Genomic DNA, 23,473 nt, shown 5'->3' with positions numbered 1-23,473 from the left:
CAAGTAAGTTAATCTCAATACTTCTTATATTAGTGCTTCCCAACTTCTTTGGGCTTGTGACCACCTAAAATAATGCAGTGTCTACTCGTGACCCCTAATCACAGATTATGGATTATAGGATGTACATGACTGGTGGGCAGTTCAACCAAAAAATGATTTTTCCTTCTCACACTGTGTTATTTTGAAGATTTTACAAATATGTGTGCATGTAGATGATCAGATTCCAGTTGTTTACCTGTAGTCACAAGGAAAGCGTATTACACAAAGTAGTACTTTGTAATTGGTTATTGTATTGTTGACTTGAGTTACAGCCTTCATAACGTGAACTGGACCAGAACTAAAAGGTGTGAAAGTACCCTTAAATCAGCCTTGATTGTTATTATCCTGATAGAAATGCAGCATTGCTAAAACAAAACATAACTGCCATACAGGTTTATTGTTTTATCTCTAAGTTCATAAAAGAAAGAAGAAATGTAGAAAAACATAACAGAGAGACAAATGAAAAATCCTCCCACATCCAGCTGCAGGTTAAAATGATCCAATTAGTTCTGCTACCATATACAGTACAGTCTTGGCTACAGTCTTCTTCTGTTTCTACAGGCAATTACTAGAAACCCAATCATTCTTGTCTGCTAATAAACATCCTCAGACAGTAGTACCATGCTAATGACTGAACTCCTTTAAAAGGTGACCTCATGCTTAATGGTGACTGTCTCAAATGGCCTACTGACTCACTTCTTGGACTGGATAAGTGGCAAGTGTCATTACACATCTGTGTCACCACTTTGTTTCCTTGTAGTCACTCATGTAATACCTGTAATGACAATGATGCTTCGTTTTACATCTGCAGGGGTTGAAAAGATGTTGTGAAATCTACATGTCTTGACTGAGAGGAAGACTTTTTTTTAATCTTTAAGATCAGACAACAATTTAATCGTTCAGCAAACGCTAATTGGAAAAAAATGTTAAGTAAAAACACAAAAACTCTAATGTTCAGTCACACCAATTTTGCTGTTTTAAGAACAAGCAGTGGCTCAAAACACTGTTCATTTCATCAAGACTTTTCTTGGCTCAATATGCATTCTTGCACTTTCTCCTCCCTGTATGAGTTTGTTGTCTCTGTGAGTCCTCTGTTGCAACAGGGAAGAGGAAAAGAGTGGAATGAAGTCAGTAGAGGCTGCACCTCATCGCTGAGGAGCAACAACACCTCATAATGCCACAGAGTTTAGTTTTCCATAAAGTATTGATGCTGGCCCAGCAGTGGTGACTAGCAGTCACCTCTATGATAACAGGAGTAAGAGTTTTAGGCCTCGCTTCTGTTCTGCATTAATACTCCCACAAAGCTGAGCTGTTAAGGCTGAGTCCGTCTCCTTTCAGCGTACCTCCTGGGTCTCCACGCAGGTATTTGCCGCTCTTGCCACGGATGGCGAGGCGGCCGTGCTCCAGGAGCTCCAGAGTAAAATCCTCAGGGGTCTCACCGTCTGAGCACACCAGCCCGGCACTGTTCACATACCAGAACCGGTCATCCACACCTGCAGGAAGTCACACAGAGTAGGAATGTGCTGGTGAATGGCTCTGAACAGGTTGAGACTTCTCAAACATCTTATACTTGTGTTTTATTTAGTGCTTGATGTTTCTCATTTCTTAAACAGAGCCTAGTTTGAGAGACGAGAGCAAAAGAGATACAGGGATTAAATCAGTCTTGTTGGAGTGGGTGTGTCCTGACCTTTAATGTGGTATGACCCATTGCTGAATTGCAGGGTGAAAATGTCGTAGACGGATCTGCTGGCATCCAGCGTGTTGGAGTTCCTGTGGTGGCAGACAAAACCGTTCTCTCCTCTCAGGATCAGCATGGGCCGGTTGATCAGTTTCAGAGTGAGCTGCTCGTCCTCACCTGACAAAAGATGACAGCAAAATCATGAAAATAAAATCAGAGGGAAAACTAGAGAGGTCAGATGTGGTTTTGAGGGGAGGAGGTACATTAGTGAAAAGTTGGGTAGAAAAGGAAGAAGCAGTGGAACAAACCTAGGGAATCACTGACAGCAAGTAGCTGGCCATTCTTCTTGGTGCAGATGTATTTTCCATTGTTGGCTTTTAGTGCCACCTTGTGGCCAAGCCACTCCACTGAAAACATGGTGCTTGCTGACCTGAAGATGGGCATCACAAGAGAGAGAAAGTGAGAATTTCCCTGCCTTGAAGTGCTCTTGGTAATACTGTTAATATATAATGAGTGCATACAAAGTGAGACTTAATTTATTATAAAATCTGAGTTGATGACATGTGACGTTTAGGGAGCAGAGATCATGTGAGAAAACCAGTGATGGTAAGTTGTAGCTGTCACATTGTGTTTTTAATAAATAAAGACATAACAGACAGACATTATCATAGGTTCCACTTTGTTATTTATTATAAAACATTTGTGAGTATTTCCTTTCATAACTTATAAACTCTGAGGTCAAAATGTATAGAGAATAGCAGAGAGTTGCATTGGATTAAACACATGTTTAGACAGTAAGGTCACTCAGGTTTAGCCAGTGACATAATGCAGACATGCAGGACAGTCTCCTTTGTATACAAATATCTGTGATATGAAATGTGGAGCTGATTTATTCATTTTCCTCTGTACAGTCTATATATGAGCATTCACTCACATTTCAGTGGCAGTACTCTGGATGCCTCCGTGGGCCACCAGGGCCCAGTAGTTCCCTTGGCTGGTGCGGAACGTACACTTCCTGGTTTCCTTGTCAATCTCCATCTGAAACGTCTCCATGTCCGTTTCATCCTCCTGGTTGGCTGCGAGGCTTACTCCTGGGAGGGGCAGAGTGAGCATATCTTTTCATTAATACAGCATGAAAACTCAAGGGCTATGTAGTGGTGGGAGGAATGCATCCATCAACTGCTGCTAACAGTGTTTGTTGACAGTCAATTTCCCCCTCCATGTCAGTGTTTCATATTGCATATGTGCAATTACTGCTGAATAAGTTGTAGTAGTAGTTTGGGAAACCAGCACCATAGCAGCTTGCTAATCAAGTTGTATTGTTGTATTGAACTTGGCTCAGCATGAAAGAGTTGGTAATCACGTCTGATCCCGGGATGTTAGGTTATTTTTAAGTGGTTCAGTCTTAAACTGCGCACTTGGTCTGACATGCCAAGCATAAAGCTTTCTTAGGGTAAAAACATGTTCAGTAATAGTGGGTCTTGATGCATTTAGGGATAAAATACACAGTGTATAAAATAAATGCACTGTAACACTAAACTTAACCATGAAGGAAAATCTTATGGAGACAAGTTTGCATGTTTCTCATGTTTCTCACAGTATTATGTGTTATCAGCCATACAGAGATGACACTCTCACCGCAATGCTCTGCATCAATTACATTGAGACTACTCTACACTCAAACAAAAGTCACACCTCTGATTGACAAACATTTTATAGAAACCGCTTAGAAACCAATTATTTTAACATTTTAATTGGTAACACATGTAACAGAGTTGGTGTCGAACATGTGAGAAATTCAAACCAACACAAACACAGAGACATCCATCCCGCTCTGCTTTGCTTAGTGGTTTGACTTCCAGGTTTACAAGTCAATAGGCAACTTTAGTATTTTATATCACTCTCATCCATATGCTGCAATCATGACTGATAACCTTGATATCATACCTTTTTATTTTAGCTTTTTTTTGTCATTATGTTAACGACAAGTTATAGTTTGAACCTTTACTCATTTATGATACAGTCCTTTGTGATTTACTGGCTAATTCTTAGTATTATCATAATTGTTAGAAGTATAGAAAGCAATTGTTTGTCTCACCACCAAGAGACAGATTGCAGAAGGCTAAATTCTAAATTAGTTGCATCCAATAATATCCCAAATACATTTTCTTAATCCTTTAATAACTATCTGTATGCTTCACCCCCCTCTTATCTCCCCCTGCTCTCTTTTCGTCATCATTCTCAACCTTCTTCCCTTCCCCCACCTCTCCCTCCTTACCCCCTGACCCCCTCAACCCACACCTCCCACCATCACCCCACCTCCGGCCCTGCCTATCTGCCCTGTTCACAGTGGGGCTCTGATATAATCAGCTTTCGAGTGCTACCCGTCCAATCCCTCAATCCCCTCAATGAAAGAATAAAGGATTTCATGGTCCACACTTAGCAGGATGTACAGATAATTACCAACCCCTCTCAACCCGCAAGCTAACGGAGCTATGAATGATCAAACATAGGGAGTATATGCAAAAAAGTGTATCTACATTAACTAACTATATTGTTGCAGCCTGAAATGTTATGTATACATGTATAAGCGACAAACAGAGTTGTTTTAAGTTGCTTCTCTTTCACAAATATTGGACACCCAAAGTATAACCATATGTAGAGAGAGTTTTATTTATCCAATAGGAACCAAACTCTATTGGACAATGGTGGCTCAGTTTTTAAAAAAAGAAGATTGAAACCATATGTGTCTTTAGGTGACTGCATTTAAAAGATGCAGAAAAATGTAATTTCAACCCATCCAAATATAATTCACGGGTTACAAAGAACAATACAGTTCTTTGACTTCTCTAAAGAGAGTACATACACAGCAGTACTTTGAGCTAAATGCAAACATAAGCATGCTTACATCACAATGACAACACTAACATGCTGATTTTTTGCAGGTATAATGCTTACTACGTTCACCATCTTAATTTAGTGCGTTAGCATGCTAACATTTGCAAATTAGCACTAAACACAAAGTACAACTGAGAAATTTCACTCAAAACTACAAATGTCAACTTCATGGTGGTGCTAGAGGAAAATTCAAGGGTTCCCTAAAGTGATTAGGGTTCATCATGTGGGAATGATAAATGTCTTTATGAAATTTTATGGCAATCAATCTGATAGTTGTTGGGATATTTCAGTCTGGAACAAAGTGGAGGACGGACTGGCCGACTGGCTGGCTGACATTGCCATCCATAAAAATATATGACAAAGATATTGTCTGCATGTCCTTACTGAGGTCAAGCCAGGTTTCGCCTACATTTTATGGAGATGTGTTGTTAGTGTAGACTTATCACAAGTAATAAATCTGAGCTCAGCATGATACATTCCATCAAGTGGTGGATGTGAATTACATCTGCATAATCCAACGCAGATGCACATACCTGCACGTACCAGCCTGGATAAACACCTTTTTGACAGAAAAAAAAGAAGCTCTAGATATGTTTCAGCAGTCTAATTCCATCTATTTTAAGATTCTTTTGAGGCTTTTTGCTTCAATTTAATATCAGACCATAGAAACACACTGAAGGAGAGAGAAAGGGGGATGACACGCGACAAAGATGTCATGGTTACCGAGCTACCTGGACGCTTTAATCACATCTTATTCACACTTGATAAACTAGATATCATGAGGTCATACAACTGTCTGGTTAAATTATCATTGATCTTAAGTGCATTTGAAGCATAAATTTCTGCCCCTCTCCTCTGCACCTACGCCTGGGGGCCCATCACTCTCATTCTCTTTCATCCCGACTCAATGTCATGCTTTGTCTACCTATTCCATGTGTCCATTTCACACTAATTCAACCCAGAAATTATCCTCAGACAGGGCTCAGCTGGGACCTCACTGCCACTATCTGATAGATGAGAGACGAGGAGACAGAGGAAGGAGAGAAGGATGGAGGAAGAGAAAAGAAACAGAGAATGCGGGAGAAAGAGATTGGATACGCTGAAATCTAAGCTACCAATCTGAGGATATCAATAGCTCTGTTGATGACCATCTTTGGAACACCAGTTGGTCAAGCATACAAAATAAGATGTTGTCATCATAGCCATGATCACTGTTAAACTATGCAGCATCGAACAGTACACCTATCAATACACTCCCCGGTGGATCTGCACAGACACACACAGACGCACAGTATCCTTAGTAGTGCCACATTTTGGATCAGACCCAGGATCCAGCTCCACTTTCTGGTGTTGTCCTACCTGCTGCCTGCAAGTGGAGCAGGCCTAACTAATCCATCAACGATGGATGGCTCTGACATCTATTATTAATGGTAAGCTGATTCCACTATCCCCCTGTCCCTTATTTTCTTCCTTCTCCCAATCCTTTATCCTTCACAACTGCATTTTCTGTTGTTTTATTTCAGTCTCTTCATTTTTTTCTTGCTTATCTGCTCCTGGGTTTTGTGTATGTGTGTGTGTGTCTGTGCATGCATGCATCCTGTGTGTATATACTGTATGTATGTGTGTATGTTAACGTGTGTGTTAATGGAAAGTTTGTGTCTTTGGGGTATCATCTCTTTTTCACTTTCAGGGCAGAGTGGACCACTTAGACCCGAGAAACACTGAGAGGTGACGAGAGACATGATGACAGATCTACATGACATGTTAAGGCACACACACACACGTACGCGCACACACACACACTGCAGGCACTACAGAGCAACTCAGAACAGATAGAAAATTCAACCCTATAACAGCTGACCCTCTTTTATCACAGACCCATTTACTACATTTGTACTCACTTTAAAACAGAAGGCCAACATCACTCCTCTGCTCTGGAGGGAGCTTAAACGGAGGTGCTAATTTATGTGTAAAGACACTGGTGATATTAGGGAGGATGAAGAGCCCACCTGTCTCCACACATACTCCTATTGTTCTTAAGTCCTTTGAGAGTCCTCCTACATGTGTATCCTCCTTTCTCTGCTTTCCGTTTCCCCCTTTTTCTCCTTGAATCATCATGTTGAACCCAGAGGTTGAAGGTAACAAGGTATATTTACACAAGTTTAGGGACTGGCACTTAAATATTTTCCATTTTGTAATTATACCCTACTTTTAGTCTAATGTAATAATTCATCCTTGTTGGTTGCAAACTATAATCCATGCTCCCTCACTCATTTTTTTCATTGTTACCAAGTGCAAGCAAAATAACAAGTTGCTGAAGAAGGTATCTACTGAACATTTGTTGCCTATCAATAGCTAGTCTATGACATGATTACTAGCTATAATTTTGTGCCATGAACTGTGCTGCCTGGCAAAATATGTGAGAACTTAATTGAAGCCTTTTCAATCTACTAGCTTGAACTGGAATGAGGTAGCAGCAAAACATATACAATGACAAAAAAACCTTGTCTGGTATCTTGATGTCTCTTTTCGGTTGCTAAATACGGCATATTTACCCCGTCTTTAACAATGTGTTTCCTTGATTTTCAGCAGCACTCTGACTGAGGCTGGGGTTAGCGGGTTAGATTAGGGGGCTCGGCGGGGCAGAAGCTTTGGCCCCAGGTGAGAGGCAGCTTGAGTTTCTGAAAGCAGACTCCCCCCTCGCCTTCCAGGAACAGGGGCCAACTTCATCAATAATTCAACACACCTCACCTCACCACTCACCACAGCCGGACAGTATGGTTGTGTGTGTGGGCGAGTGTGTCGCAGAAAGATAAAGCTTTTGTTTGTGCAGAATGAGGTTAGGAAGAGAGAAAGGGAAAGGAAGAGTGTAGAAGAGACGGGGGGTTTAGCATGATGTAAGTGTTTCTGTAAATGCATGCACACAATGCATACATGACGCTACTCTATACTGAATATGTGTTCTATACTCCACCTTATCACTCCTTCCCTTCAACCAATCAGTTTACAGTGCTCCCAGTCATTTGGTTTCTGCCTGCAGCTCCCACTGCTAACCAGGAACAATGAGCGTGGAAAGATTCAGTTACAGCACCCAGGGCTGGAGTAACTCGACCCTGCAGACAAGAATCTGCAGCCTGCGGATGGGTGTCATAGCCAAGTATGCTGACAAGCACTGTTGGTGTATGCTAATCCACCCCAAATCCAGTTTCAAATCAGACCAGCAAACCCCTTTCAACCATCAGCAACTGAACACTTGGCAAGTACTTCTAGTGCACTTCTGTTTAGATGTAAAATGACCCTCACAATTACAGTTTTTCTTGTTTTTACGCTGATCAAAGAAATTCAGCCTTGTTTTTCATAAGGAATAACTTTGAAGCCAATGTGGAGCAGGTGTAATCCATCCGTATAGTAGTGTGCTGCCATGACTGCATGCTGATCAAATAACCCACTCCAACAGCCCTGTCACAAGACTGAAGAGTAAATACATAATACAGTATCAACACAGCATTACTGTACAGCATATATGTTCCAAGCAGCTGTTTCAGTAAGCCCAAGGGGCAAAAGAAAATAGTGTTAACACCATTACCCAACAAAGCCAAGGCGTACATTTGAGAAGGAATGAGAGGCTTTTTTTTTTTTGAGAGATCACCATTTATGATAGATTATTTGGTCAAAGAAAGGGAAAACAATGTCCTACTTTCTCACCAACCCCTTATTATATTTGTTACATTCTATAAAGAAATGACCACCATTTTATTGATATGAAACCCATTCTGACACATAAAACTCCTTGGACAATTAAAATAGAATTCTGTGGAAAATAGGTTTTTCCACAAGTTGAGAAATACATATATTCTGGGTAACATAATTCTTTCCAACATGGATACACAATAAATCTGTCATTTGGCCAAGTCACTCACTGGCAGAGGCTTTCATACAGACATTGGACTGATCTATATCAGTGGGCAGCCCTGCAAAACCAATGACGTATTCGTCTCAGGTCTCCCAGATGAGGCTGATAGTCTCTCATATCAGCCTCATCTATCTTGTCTTCCTGGAAAGATCCAACTATCCAATGTGATGTTGATGCACAAGTTGATGTGCAGACTACATTACCCATAATTATGATGAATTCCCTATCAGCTGCCAGTCATTTGTGAGTGGCCGAATCCCTAGACCATGCATTCTCTGCATGTCCACCAGTTAATGTACTTCCTGTACATTGTAAGCTCAGTTTTCTGGGGGTGTATCAGTGCACAGTAAGTGTATATGGGCCAGTAGTAGTAACTGTAGTAGTTGTAGTTGTTGCTGCCCCTCTGCTTCATTATGTATATGAGTAGGTCAGTGTATGTCATCAGAAGGCTCATGTGACCACCCTCAGTGGCACATAAGGTCAACCTTTGTCCATTTAATCAGACTTTTAGGATCCTAGCAGACTGCCGGAGTTGCAGTTTGTGCATGAATGCGTGCAATGCAAAATCAAACCATGTCTTGATGATGTGTCTGTGTTTTCCTACCTTGTCTTATGGAGACATATCGCCCATTGGCTGCCATCAGAACCACCTGCGGGTGGCTCTCCTCCAGGTCAAACAGTTCATCTTTGCCTGGTTTGGAGCACCGCCCAGACCTCAAGGTGCCTGTGGGCCCCATAGGAGACAAGTACTTCCCTTCACAGTCTTTGAAGGCCAGCTTCCCACACTTCAGCTCCAGTGTGTACGCTGTGGCCCTGCCGCTCTCTGTCAAGAGCTTCCCATCATTACTAAGGAAGCGGCTGTCACAGGTCTTTAAGCAGTACTTCCCGTCCAGGTAGACAAGGGTCAGGAGTGCTACCACTCCCCAGGGAATGTTCAGATCCACAGCAATCTCGCCATCCTCCATGGAGAGATGGGCGTAACGCTTGCGGGCCACAGACAGTAGGTTAGCCTGTGGATGTAGAGCCAGGTGCACTGACCACAGCTCAGCATCTGTTATTACCTGGGCAAAGCAGGACAGGTAGTCCCGAGAGCCGCCGAAGAAGCGGAGGTGCTGCTCAGACTGCAGGGCCCAGCGGCCATCTGACTGAGCCACGATGAGGAAGCGGCAGTCTGAATTGTGCCCATCGGCCTCACAGGTGACCTTGCCATCCTTGTCGGAGGTCAGGTAGCGTCCCAGGTGGCTGCGCAAGTAGACCACCTGGGTGTCCTGAGAGTCCTGCTCAAGAGTCCATATCTGTTTCTTCTTCAAGCTGGGTGCAGATGCATTTACCTGAAGGACAAGGAATGTATCCCTCAAAGTCTTGTTCTATACAACAATGTCAAAGTGCTTATTTCATATGTAGATGTCATGTTTGTACCTTGAAGCCAAAGGTCTCAGCTGTGAGGTAGCGACCCTCATGGTTGATTAGACCGAACTGCAACTTCAGGGGACGATTCCCATTTGACGGCATCTTCAACTGCAGAAATCAGGAGGTGGCAGAGCGAGAGGAAGGTGAGAGAAGTTGGGGGTGGTGGGAAGAGAAATAGTGGGAAATCAGAAAGAGAGGGGTAAATAGACCTCAAATAGGATGCAGTAGAAAGGGGAATGCATAAAAAAGGGGGAATACATGTTTTTTTTAAGAGGCAAGGAGTAAGGATGGAGGTGATGTCATGGAGAATGATGAAATGAGAAAGTCTTAAAGACAGGAAATCAATTCATTAAGGTACAGTATATAAAGCACTCCCAAAACCACAAATTCCTTCCCCCGCCCATGGCTTCATTATACATTTTTCCAGCCACAGCTCTCCTAATTTACTTACTGTGGTTTTGTGGCTTCCTCTCTGTAGTTTCTGCGGCTCTAATTCCAGCTCCCAGATTTAAGAGGCTTCTTTCGCCAAGCGTCCTCTTGTAATTCTTTCTTTCCCTTCTTTTCTGCCCCTCTCCTCTGCTTCTCCTGCGGGTTCTCACGTTCTGTTGATCGGGTCTCCCAGCACCCCTCCACCACAACCCCTCTACCAACCCTGATCTCTCTTCAGTCCTGAGTCCAGCGTCAACCTCTCTTTCCTTGTACACTAATTTTGCTCTCAACTGCTTATCTCCTCCTCTCCTCTTACTGCCTCTCTGCTGTTGAACAGTGCTCTCTCATCCAGCGTCTCTCCTGTTCTAGCTTGACGTGTTATTCACTCTGAAGGCTCAATCACTAGGTCCCCCAAGACTTGACTTCCCTGAGGTTTTGTTTTTTCCCCCTCCTTCTGCTCATTTGCTTCCTATTTTCTGCAGGTTTCTATCACATTCAACACTCTGACCTTCTTCTTCGTCTCCTTCCTTGAAGTCCAGGTTCCTCATTTGTTAGACAGAAGTTTGATCAGTGAAGAAGAACATCCTCAGCGGTCCTGCAAATTTTATGGTAGTGCATTGAAAGACTCCTTCACTCTTTCTCTAAACATAAGCCGTCCATCACAACTGAACTCAGCAACAAAGGGTGCTTGCCTCTGTAATCTTAAGCCTCTCTCTGTCGCTTTTTCCTCCCATCCTCTCCTTCTCTCTCGCTGCCTTTCTCTAACCTGCCATGTGTATAATCCTGCCTTTCTCTGCCTCTCTGCTTTATTCTGAGCTCTGCTCCTCGCCTCTCTCTCTGACACATAAAGACAGGTAAGTAGAAACAATGCGCACACACACATATACACACACACACACACACACACACACAGTGTCGGGTAACCAGAGCACCCCCCATGCCTTTGGGGTAGTTGCCTGAGTGCAGCTCCCCTTACCTGCCTATGCTGTGGGGTTTAGTTACACACCTTCTCTGATTGCAAGCTCTCTGGATCAGTCCTAATGGGAAATGTGTCTGAGAGGTTGAGGGAGTTGGACTTTACATCTGAATTTGGGAGACAAGTAAAGGGAAAGGAGATGGCAACAATAACAAGCTAATCAACATATGGGTGTGTTTATGTGTGTGTGTGTGTGTGTGTGTGTGTGTGAGTAATCAACCTTGCCAATCAGCCTATTATAAGTCTTCTTTGCAGAGTAAACAGACGTGTCTGTTCCTGAATCCATCTAATCCTCAAACCAATCATCCCAACCTGGCTAATCTACCGGTACTACCCCTCCCCATTTCCTCTGACACACACACACACACACACACACACACACACACACACACACACACACACACACACACACACACATATGCTCCCCCCTCTGCTTGTCAATGGCTATAAACATGCACATAGACTCACTGACCCACAGCAACATGCATGTCATCACCACACACACACATATATACACACACAAACTCACGCACAAAGGTCAGAGGAGGGTCTCAGGGTTCATAGTAAACACCCACCCACCCAAAGATTTACTCCTTCTGACCCGGACTTGAACTGCTGCACTTAACACAAAATGTGATAAACAATGCGTGTCACACAAACACACACACGCAAACACAGATACTGAAGGACATGAGTGGTGTGATTGTTCACTGAGTCCATTCCTGGAACACTAAAAGAGACAGACATCCAACTTTTCTGAGGTGCTGACTTGAGATTGGCTTCCCTGTTTCTAGTCTGAAACTTTGCTGTAATGAGGCTTGTTAAAAGGATTTCCAACTGGCATTTTTATTCTATCCCTACAGAATGTATCATGGCAAAAACTTAATGTAAAATGAAACAGAAAACAGACAAAACAAAATCATCTTGTGTCATATTTTTGTCATATTTGTCATATGTTTGCTGGACATAGGTAATCAAAAGTTCTAATTAAAATGATAATCAGTGAGTGTTTTAGAGATTTAAATCAACTGTTGATATCTAAGTGAGAATATTTAATGAATCACTCAAAGCTCATCATGAAGGCCAGCTTGCCATATTCGTACTGGTGACCCCTCTATTACATACATGGCATTAAAAGATGAGAGGAACTTTTTAAAAAAATATTGAATCTTGCAATTAGACAAATAAAAAGCAAAACAATACTACTTACTTCACGATATACAGTACAACCCCAGGCTCTACTGAACCTACAGAGGGCGTCCCTGTTCTGCAGACAACAGATCCAGTACAGAACTATACAGTCTGATGGGAACCCTGCAAACTCATCTTATTCTAAGATTTGATACGGTTATGTTTTCTTTCAACATGTCAATTGCCAGTCAAATTAAAATAAGGGGACAATTGAAGGACAATAGCAGGTTACAATAAGTTTACGTTTTCACATCTTATTTGTGAAATCTATCTGGACAAAAGCATTTTAAAAACTTTAAAGTCTACCTGTCTGAAACAGGCTTACTCTTGTGGATGAAATCTGTTCACTATAAACATTCACCTGCTTGTCTTCTTGAAGAAGCCATCTGATCTCCGCTTGGTAAGAGGCGCTGCAGTGTGAATGCATATGTGTATGTGTGTGCAATTATTTCTGAGAACTCAACTCCTTATCTTAAAATAACAGAAATGAATTGTAAATCACATCCCATATTCATATACTCAAAATCTTCTATTACTGTCTCTTAAATACAACCACATGTGCACACACACACACACACACACACACACACACACACACACACACACACACACATGCATGCTCACACATATAAAAACATACAGCAGAGAATGGTGGAAGAAAAAAAAGGAAGTAGGAGGGGGAGCAGACACACTGCTCACAAATCAAAAAAGTCATATACTGTTATTGTTATCAGTGCTATTATTTTCATTACTATCACTATTATCACTATTACTGTACTTCCTCCTCATATGTATCCTATCCCACGCATCATTAGCTCGCTCTCTGTGGCCCCCAGGGGCTGCGTCATCGTCTGCTGATGTGCCGGCGCTCCTGCTGCCGTCGGCACGGTGACGCCTGTCGATAGCCAACCAGATGTTTTTTTTTTTTTCTCAACCCTTATTCTGGGACGTGCGGCTGTGCCAGGTTCACCGTGGCAACCGTGGGATGGTGCTTTAGAAGCCATTACAGCGGTCCTCTGATGACACTCAAATAGCTATCATTACACCTCCTCCAAGGAGACACAGAGGGAGGAGGAGAAGGAGGGAGGGTGGTGAGAAGAGAAGGGAAGGAAAGGAGAGAATGAGGCAGGGAAGAAGGAAGGATGGAGAAGAGGCAGTAGAGGAGCAGATGAAGCACAAGAAGTAGCAGAAAGAACTGGAGGAAGTGGATGAGAGGGTGAAGGGAGGAAACAGGGAGGAAGGGGAAACAGATGAAAGGTGAATGGTGGGAGAGATGGAAAATTATACAGGCAGACAGGGATGGGAAGTTAAAGATATAGAAGGTGCATGGAAGACGGGATGAGAGGGAAGAGAGTGATTGAGAGAGAGAATGGGGAATTCAAAATGACCATTTCTGAGTTAACAGCCTCCAGCCTTTTTCTACCCTATTAAGTTCTATTCTGCCATTACTTGGGACTGCGGGGTGCTGCCTCATACCCCACGGTGTCCCCCTACTCTTACAGACACCCCTCCCACACACACACACATGCACACACACATCCATGATCTTCATCATTTTCCTCCTCCAGTCATCCTATTCCCACTTTTCTCCCCCCTCCCTCCCTCCTGTCTCTCGTCTTCACTTCAATTCCAGAGGTTGTGAACTGGATGAAAGAGAGATCAGCTGGATCAGATCTTTGAGTCCACTGCTTGTCCTTGTTGCAAAGCACGCCAAAACAAGCGGTAAAAGGGTTCTGCAGTTATTTCATTTAGTTCATGTCTCTTTCTGTTTACTCCTCCTCTTTCTCCCTTTATCTCTGACACCTTTTGACTTAGTTTTAGCAAAAATCAAGTTGTATCAGGACCCAGATTGTATGCTTATGCATTACATAACAACCTGTCATCCAATTAAACATGGTTAACCAAGAAAACACTCTAACCTTGTTATATATTCTGATTATTTCTAAACTGTCTTGCCCTGTTTGAGGTGAAAAGGTACTTTTAAGGGAAAAAGTAAAAAACAATCTGCAGGAAGTTGTTTTGACAGCTGTTTTTTCAAGATGGAGAACACCTGACAAAACTCCAAAGGTCCTTGTTTGTTGTCAAAGAATTTACGTTATTTCTTTCCAAAGATATCTGAATTCAGGATACACATGCACAATACTTGGAGACTTTATGTAAAGCTAATTTTGTGTCTAATTGTTGTTAGAACCATCCTGATATCATCCACCTCTGGCTGTTCTGTATCTGACCTCTCTGAGACTGGACATGGCACAAATAAAAAGAGGATCTAAATATGAGAATGACAGTGAAAATGACAAGTCACGTCTACATCATTCTTTCTTTTCCCTTTTCTAGCAGTTACATGTATTTTTTTTTACATGAATGGGGGTGATAACGGGTGAAAATAAGTCTGAGGAAGCTGTCACCCGCAAGAGCTTCAGTGACAAACTGTAATTGCTATCTGACTGAAATGTCAGCTCAAGAGAAGAAAAGGAGAACATCTTTCGATGCAAATGAACCAAACATACTTTCACACCTTTCAGCCTCTTTCCAATATGAAAGTTGCAGGAGTTTTCTTCTGTGTGAGACCTGCCCCCCCCCCCTGCTTTGATCCCTTTACCTAAACTTATCTCCTCCTAAGACACACTTTTGGGATGGACAATATTAAAGAATATTCTATTCAATTCAATTCGATTTTAATTATATAGTGCCAAATCACAACAAAAGTCATCTCAGGGCACTTTTCACATAGAGCAGGCCTAGACCATACGCTTTAATATATAAGGGAGCATTTATATTTGTGTCTTAATTCATGATTCATTGCAATTTAAAATGAAAAATGCAACCATTTAGGAGCTGTATTAAGAAAAATAAACGTTTTAATTGCAGTTTCCTTGCATGCTGAGACAGTTGCATCCTTACACACACACTCACACACAAACACTCTGACCTGGCATACTCTCAAATGTAATTCCCAAAGCCACCACTAAGAGGCGGTGTCAGCCTTCTACTTTGTCCCCTTTATGAGAAGCTTGCCTATATATTTTTTGGAGGTTAAAAAAGGAGAGCGAGAAGATTGATGCTTGGTTTGTCGATGCTGGTGCCTGTGTGACTGCATAGCGTAGGAGGGAAGGACTTTATAGTGCTATTTAAAATGGCTACTTTTAATGTCTCTTCCTTTTGGGGGGTGGTGGTGGGGGACTTTGCAGAAACTGAACGGCGTCAACAACACGTGAAAGCGTTATCAACTGTAAAACATCAGTGCAATTAAAACGAGAGGAGCGGGGGAGGAGTATTTCCCCCCTGTTTCAATCATTTCCAGTCCCCGTACCTGAGCGTGTCTCTCTTTCATGTAGTGCAGCCTGTATGGCATAACAGGAGCAGGTTTGACCCACAATTTTAGAGCCTGAATGTGTAAATGTGGGTTATACCTCACTGCTAAGCATGCATTTCTCATGTGCTTTTAATCCCATTGGTTTTCTTGCATGCTGATTTGATTATGACCAGGGCAACATGCACGCTTAAAAAGCTGCAGGCTGCTCTATTCGCCCCACGGGCTCCAGTATAGTACAGTACATTACCCTCGCTTTTCTTTAAATGTGTCTGAAACGAAGCTTTGAAACAGTCCGGATTAACTGATGTATCGCCTTTCTAAAAACAAACCGCCTCTGAATCATTCATTAATTCACATTTGGTTATTACAGTGCGGGTTTGTGTTTTATGGGCAGAGCAGCTCCTTCCTGTGTGGTAGGAAAGAGTTAATAACAACGGGCTAAACGTGATGAGTGAGGGGGACTCTGTGAAAAAAACAGCGAGCCAATCCGCGTCGAGATTAACACCTTGCGCAGCAGTGATTGGCCCACAGCCCGGTGTTGTCGTTTGGAGCTCAGGACCCACGTGGGGGCGCGGACACTCACTCGAGCTCTCATTGGCTGAGACCCCGCATTTAAGAACCGCCCGTGGAGGGTCTCACTGTATTATTGGCCACGCTGCCACAATCTGCCCCCCTCCTCCGCCTTGTTTTTCCGTCCGGGAGGAAACGGCCAGCCGCGCCGCCGCCGTCGTCGTTTCACATCTTTCACGAGGCGACATTCCACACCGATCCTCTTAACGGTACGAAAATACGAAATAAGACATGATTACTAAATATATTTAACTCAATGTCAACGTCTCTGTGCAAGGAGTTTCCCGTTATTTCGTTTTTATCGCCAATTTCCGAGACGTTTGCTCCTTCTGTTGCTTCATTTTCTCTTTATGAAGCAGCCAGGCGCTTCTCTCTCTCACACACTATACAAAGCACACACACACACACACACACACACACACACACACACACACATACGCGTCCATGTTCATATGTGCAGCTTTGCAGTGACAGGACCGTTAACCTTTAATGAATTAATTATATTAGTAAAGATTAACAGGCAAGAGAGCTTAATCAAATTTGGTCTGTGAGAGTATAGCCTCTTGCATCATCTATCAATCTATCTATCTATTTATCTGTCTATCTATCTATCTAGTGAATATGCAGGTGCAGTTTAGAGGGAAATCCACGTATCAAAAATGCACAATCTGAGCGTTTCTAACACAGAGATGCAAAGTTATGCAGTATTATGACTGAAATGAACCAATGTAACAAACAAGGTTGTAAAAGATAATCTCAGCTCATCCCTGTCTTTAAACTGCAAGAGAGGAGATACAACAACATGGATTGCTACTAGTTGCATGGGATGAGATTCTGATACTTAGTTTAGTGGTCTTTTCCGCAACATTATTATTATTATTATTATTACTACACATATATGCATGACATTATCTTTCAAACCGGTCTTTAGGAAAATATTTTGCAAAAGGCTTCATTAGATTTTATTCCTGTCTTGCAAAATAGGTTAATGGCTGTTCTCATGAAGAGACCATGATTTAATGGAGGACAACAGTGAGTGAGTTATATTTAAGTGTAGGCTACAAATTTTATTTTATTTTTAGCAAAATAATTTTGTCCTCTATTGCTAAGGTAGTGATATTTAATGGGGTTGACTAGCTAAAGCAGAAAATAACTATTTCAGTTGCAACACTACAAGCGTCATTCTTTTCATTTTTAAAAATCATGATTTTTATCACTGATACAGTTTGATAAATGTTGCTGAACAAACTTCTACCATTTCCAAGACATTATTTACTCCCCCCCCCCCGACAGACTAAATATGAGTCTGTCTCAAAGTTGAATATTCAATTAGGTGTGATTAAGGCATATTTCCTTACGAAAAATGCAATACCCAGTGAGTGTATAAAAAGTGAGGCACCCCGGTCACATAAGAAGCTAACAAAATGCTGAATTACAAAATGGTGATTCTCAGAGCCAAAAACATGTGCGGTGTGTTCCTTCCTAAGAGTTTAAAAGCTTTGACATTGGCACTCTGGGAGCTGTGCTGGAAATTGCTGAATGCTAACAAAACAATTGTTCGAATAACTTTGTTCAAATGATGAGGTGTTCAGATTTTATTTTATGAAGTACAGTAACTCAGCTTTGAAAATTGACAGAAAACTCTCCAGTGTTTTTGAGAAAAATCTACAAAAACCTCCTTGGTTTGGCGGCAGCAGGACTTCCACTCTCTATTTAATGGCTCATTAGGATAAAAATGAAATGACAGACAAATGCTGCATTGAGTTTTTGCCACTAGGGGGCAGAAAAAACAATTGACAGATACCCCACTACCACAGGCCAATTCATGCTTTCCGCGTTCGACGTCCATGGACAGGTGTGGACTTGCACGCAGACCACTGTCGCGCGCTTGGTTCCGTACACATTTTTCAGAGAAGCGTTTCACATGTGCGCACTAGTAAACAGGATTGCAGCGTGAAAACTTTCCAGAGTTGTAAAATCCAATCCGTTTTACAAACCGCTGTGATGCGTTTTTCTGATCAGCCTTTAAATGTAATAATCTGTTACTCCAACCGGACTTGCTGGATCGTATTTCATTGTCTCACCGGTGCTTAAACAACACGCCCACACCAACACAGCCCCCAGGACTGTTTTCAGCTGTGGAGTTTCTGTATGTTGCTGAATAAGAAGAGAAAGTCGAAAACAATAAAGCAACAGTTTAATGAGAGCAGGAATACAGTACATATATACAGTAGATGTGACATTCATTCCTGTTTGCTTTTCTAGCACATGTGCAGTTGGCGCAGTTGCAACTTGTACAGGCCATGTGGTCACAAATTTTGGCCTGCACCCAGATGTCCGCAGAGGGGTCCACACGGACTCTTGTGGACATGGGCGGATGATGACATTTACGCAGACACAAAGCATGAATTGGCCTTACCTCATCACAACTGTTTGCTGACATACATGTACAATTGCTAACGTGTGTAATTCCACATCCAGAAGGCAGCATTTTTAGTCAAATTTCTGTCCATGTGAATGTAACTCCAACATCCACTCTGCTTTTAGGTCTACATTGGTCTTCATCATAGTCTCCATGGACTCCTGAGAAAAGAGACTGTCCCCTAAGAAAAACAACAGAATCAGTTGTTTCAGCAAGTGCCCCAAAAAGAAATTTGTTTATTTTCAAGTGTAAATGTAGTGATAATGACGGGACGTTATTAAAGAGTGACAAACACTGCGTAGGGAGGAGATCGGGGTGGATGGATGGGTCAACAAAACATCGGACTACGGTCCTTAAACTTTCACAGTCGTCATTTTAACCCAAACCACAATGTTTCTCTAACCTTAACAAAGTACTTATTTTAGCTCAAACGATGATCATTCTCTAAACCTAACCAAACCTTAACCACAGTGTTGTCACATCATAAAACATATTTATTTCTCAGCAGTGATTTGTAACGGTTTTGGAAGGCACAGAGAAGTATTGTTGTTCTGCCGATTACTGGCAGATCGGAAAACGTTCATGAGTCCATGCACCAACAATGTATTTTGACGTTTAATTTGCAGGACCTGAGAAAAATATCTGACTCTTTAGCTTTCCAAATGGGGTTTTTCACCAATTACTCACTAACTTTGTCTGTCTGCTGTTTTGTGCTGGGAAAGTAGCGTAAAGTGGCAAGTAGAGTAAAGTTTAAGGAGGTCAAAACTCCAGCAACACTTAGCTATATATTTTTTTTACCTTTTTGAATTCTTTTTCTTCATACCTAATTCATTTAAATGTTGTTTGTAATGTGTTTCACGATGACCCTGATGAAGGCCATAAGCCGAAAGGCATTGGTCTAACAATGAAGTTGTTCAACATAGGCCTACAAGTAGCGTAAATTTTACTAGGGCTTTTGCTAAAAGTCCTAAATTGATAAGAGAGCACTTCCTTGTTTTATGAATAAAGCAGTACACAAGTTGAAGCAGCTTTGTGTCTATGTCTGTATTTTTGGAAAATCTACCCTGAGAGCAGGGACTTTTTGGGACTTTTTAATTTAGACCCTGGTTCCTCCAGTGGAAACACAGGTAGAGGAAGTGAGTTCCTCAAAAGGTTTCCAGGGGAAAGTTCCTTCAGTCAACTCAAGAAAGGCAGATAAATGGTCAAATATCACCAGCAACCATCAGGCTTATTTAAATCATGTTAAACCTTTGTCATTACATCCTGAACTTGCACGAGCATATTTGCTTTTCAATAATGAAGGGCAACTTCTCTTGAGATTGTGTCTTCCATGCAGCTGGAAATACTGCGTGAGCCTCACAGGCCAGCTACAGTGACTCTTTTTGGGATTTCTGCCTACAGAACATCCCCAAACCGTTCCTCCTCCTCTTGAATTGTTGAATAATGCTGCTAAATTCAGCTCAGACTGAATCTCCCGTCCATTCAGTTCACCTCAGAATCGAGATCAGTCAGCTTTTTCTCGCCTCATCCTATGCCGGAGCCGTGCTGCGGATTTAGCTTGCTTCTGATCCAGCAGCAGCAGGCACGGCGGCCCTCGCTGTGTGATGGCTGCAGGAGGGGAGCTGGGCCAGCGGGGAAGGGGGATACCCCCCGTGTGCGCTTGGCAATTGTTGTTGTGGCGATGGTGGCCGTAGTGGTGGTTACCAGGGAGATGGTGGTTGCTTGTCTGACCCGTCCCCCTTGTGCTGTCACCAGCGTTATTGATGCACGCCGCTACCCGGCATTGTGGGAGTGCAGGAGGGAGGGCGGAGAGGACAACGGTTAATGAGTTCAGGAGGAACAGGGACTCTCCCTGCTCCCGCTCTCCTTTCTCTGTTACTCTCTCTCACTCCCTCCCCCTCTCTGCTCACTCGCTCTCTCTCCTTCATTTCTCATGGGTGTCTGTCTTGTGCGAGTGTGCATTAAGAATGTGGGTCTCTCATGATCCATCATGGCAAAATGCACTTTCCCTCTTCGCACAAACACACACATGCTCACACACCTAAACGGCATACAGACGGTGCACTCACAAAAACATTTTCTCCCACACCTTAACGCGAACAGTGTAACTGACTCATTCGCAACCACTCCTTTCTCTCTCACTTACATACACACACACACACGCACACAGATGCTGCCCTGCTGTTATGCCTGAAGCAAGGAGAGCTAGCAAGATTAATAATGACCCCTGACTCCCCATAGACAGACCCAAATATACACAGTTTGGAGAGAGAGAAGGAAAGAGCCCAAGTAAAGAGAATGAAGGGAAGAACAAGGTGAGGCCAAATGGTGACTAAAAATACACAATTTAGAGACAAAGAGTGAGAAAAAATGTATACAGATTAGAAAGTGATAGAGATGAGGAAAGCAGAAGAAGAAGTGGGAGGCTAAACATGCAAAATTGGGTGAGAGGAGTAGTGATGAGTGATAAGAGAAAGTACGTCTACAAACGGTCTCCAGAGTGAAAACACTGACTGTGCATTTAGTTGTGAATAAGTAAAACTTTGCTTTTTGAAAACAATGATTTAAGCCTTGTTGGGGCCTGTGTGCAGTTACGAGGAGGGACCAAAAAAATTCCCAGAAGCCATCGATAGCATGGGATTAGGGTGTTAGTATTGGATTTGCTGCTGGGTAGCATATTCCTACAGCTTGGTGAAACTGAAATTGGGACTGAAAAGGAGAAGATTCACCACCATGACAGTTTTTTCCTAACAATTTCAGGAAATTTTGGGTCACCTCTTGTACAATTAAGGAGTACTCCGTCGATTTAGCATTGCCCTTCCATAAATTTGGCGGGCTTGCGAGAGACAGATTACAGTAGATTACAGAGTGGTCAAAATTGAGGCAGCAGAGGCCAATATATCTTGACTTTTAATCACTAGTATGCTCAAAAAATGATGAATCCTACAATTCCCATAATGCAACTTGATTGTCTTATTCATTCAACTGTCCTTTTTTTGGTAAATGCTTGTCTTTCAAACAATGCCCCCAGTATGTAACGTAGGCTGTCTTTTAAATATTAGTTTCTTTAAAACTTTAGAAAGCTCCAGAGCCATTGAAGAACATGACGAGTAAACTCTTTCATGTGTAAAATCAGTGATGTGTCCCTTTCAGAAGAAGAAGAGATTTAGCCATTTTTCTGTTTTCAAGTGTGTCAGTGTGAACCTGAAAACGCTCATGCGGACAGATGTCGTTTTCACATTTAAACAGCATTTTCAAAATTAGTTGTTCAGTGTGAATGTTGTCTGAAGAGAGTGAGAGTGAAAATATTTACTTTGAAAGTGTGTTACTACTGCTTGCTTTCGACACAGCACTTTGCACATCCTTTTCGTCTCTCTGAGTTACATACACATGGGGGAGCTGCCCATTGGTCCAAAGGCCCATTATTCTGAAACCCCAATAGTTCAAAAAATGTCCCATTGGACTGAAAGCCCATTAATCCGAGGGCCTGTTACCCCAAAAACAAACGTCCATTGCTCCGAAGGCTCTGAAGGGTATTGGACACACTGCCATTATTTATGGTTAGGCGTTCTACCTCTGTCGTCTTTTGGGTTAGGGTTAGAGTTGGGGTTAGTATGCATTAAATGCTCTAAAAAGCAAGCATTTTGTAAACGGTACCTTCGTGTTTGCATGTCAAAATACACGAAGATATTAAGGGCAAAAAACTCCAGGGAGAGTGTGTATTTTTGGAGCAAAAAGCCTTCGGAGCAATGGGCTTTCGTTTTCGGGATAATAGGCCGTAGGACTAATGGGCTTTTGGTCCAATGGGAAGTTTTTCAAACTATAAGGGTTTCGAATAATGGGCCGTTGGACCAATGGCATGGCACTCATACGTGCACTCACATACACGGGTATATATGCATGTATGCATGGGCACACAAAAACACTCACAGATAACAGCAAATATGCCGACAAATACACAAACAGGTGCACGCAAAAACACTCTCTCTCTCTCTCTCTCTCTCTCACACACACACACACACACACAGAAGCACCGGCATGGATTAATGTGTTTTGCTCAAATATTGCATTTATTACTGTTGGAGGCCTTTTGTGATGAGGGCATTTTTCAGGTTGCTAACCATTATTCCCTCTAGGCCCTGGGCTCCTCAAAGGAAAGCTTGTGTGTGTTTGTGTGTGTCAGTGAGAGACTTACCCAACCTTATGGTTATGGTTATGGTCTAACCAAGTAGTCAGGTTTTTTTCCCCCAATTTCTTCAGGGGATTCACATCGCCATTTCTGACTGTACTTAATGCTCCCTCCCCATTTGTCAACACAAGCCTAAGCAGCTCCAAGCCTGTTTTTTTTGCCGTGAAAGGTTTTTTTTGTACCTCTATCATACCTTGAAATATTGCTGAGTGTGCTGTATCCATCATCATATAAAAAGTATGTGGGAACAGAAAAAGACAAACAAGTGAACAGTACCCCATCACTTGTCTCTGTCCTGATGTTCTTCTCTCTTTTCCCCCACCAGTGTATTAAAATGTGTTTACACAGTACTCGGATCAGCTACAGCACAAATTACATGCACATAGAGATATAAACTCAAACCAGACGGCGTTGCTCCTGCTCTGAATAATGGTTGGTGTTT

At 42.3% G+C, this 23,473-nt stretch overlaps 1 protein-coding gene and 1 long non-coding RNA gene across 2 annotated transcripts; one reads left to right on the top strand and one right to left on the bottom strand.

Annotated features, from left to right (window-relative positions):
* Nucleotides 1–305: 305 nt before the first annotated feature.
* On the bottom strand, nt 306–23,124 carry fscn2b (fascin actin-bundling protein 2b, retinal). Its single transcript, XM_042397734.1, has 8 exons — nt 23,038–23,124; nt 10,390–10,962; nt 9,948–10,046; nt 9,133–9,859; nt 2,652–2,808; nt 2,026–2,147; nt 1,727–1,894; nt 306–1,532 (listed from the first exon to the last, which is right to left on the bottom strand). The coding sequence occupies exons 3-8, from the start codon at nt 10,038–10,040 to the stop codon at nt 1,327–1,329; spliced, it is 1,473 nt and encodes a 490-aa protein (XP_042253668.1). The 5' UTR covers nt 10,041–10,046; nt 10,390–10,962; nt 23,038–23,124; the 3' UTR covers nt 306–1,326.
* On the top strand, nt 16,294–19,869 carry LOC121887143. The gene is made up of 2 exons (XR_006092918.1): nt 16,294–16,629; nt 18,968–19,869. It is a non-coding gene; the product is annotated as an uncharacterized LOC121887143 (long non-coding RNA).
* Nucleotides 23,125–23,473: the final 349 nt, after the last annotated feature.

Source organism: Thunnus maccoyii, chromosome 20 (assembly GCF_910596095.1).
Source record: "Thunnus maccoyii chromosome 20, fThuMac1.1, whole genome shotgun sequence".
Taxonomy (NCBI): Eukaryota; Metazoa; Chordata; class Actinopteri; order Scombriformes; family Scombridae; genus Thunnus; species Thunnus maccoyii.
Note: the sequence above shows the minus strand (reverse complement) of the source record. Positions and strands in the feature narration are given on the sequence as shown.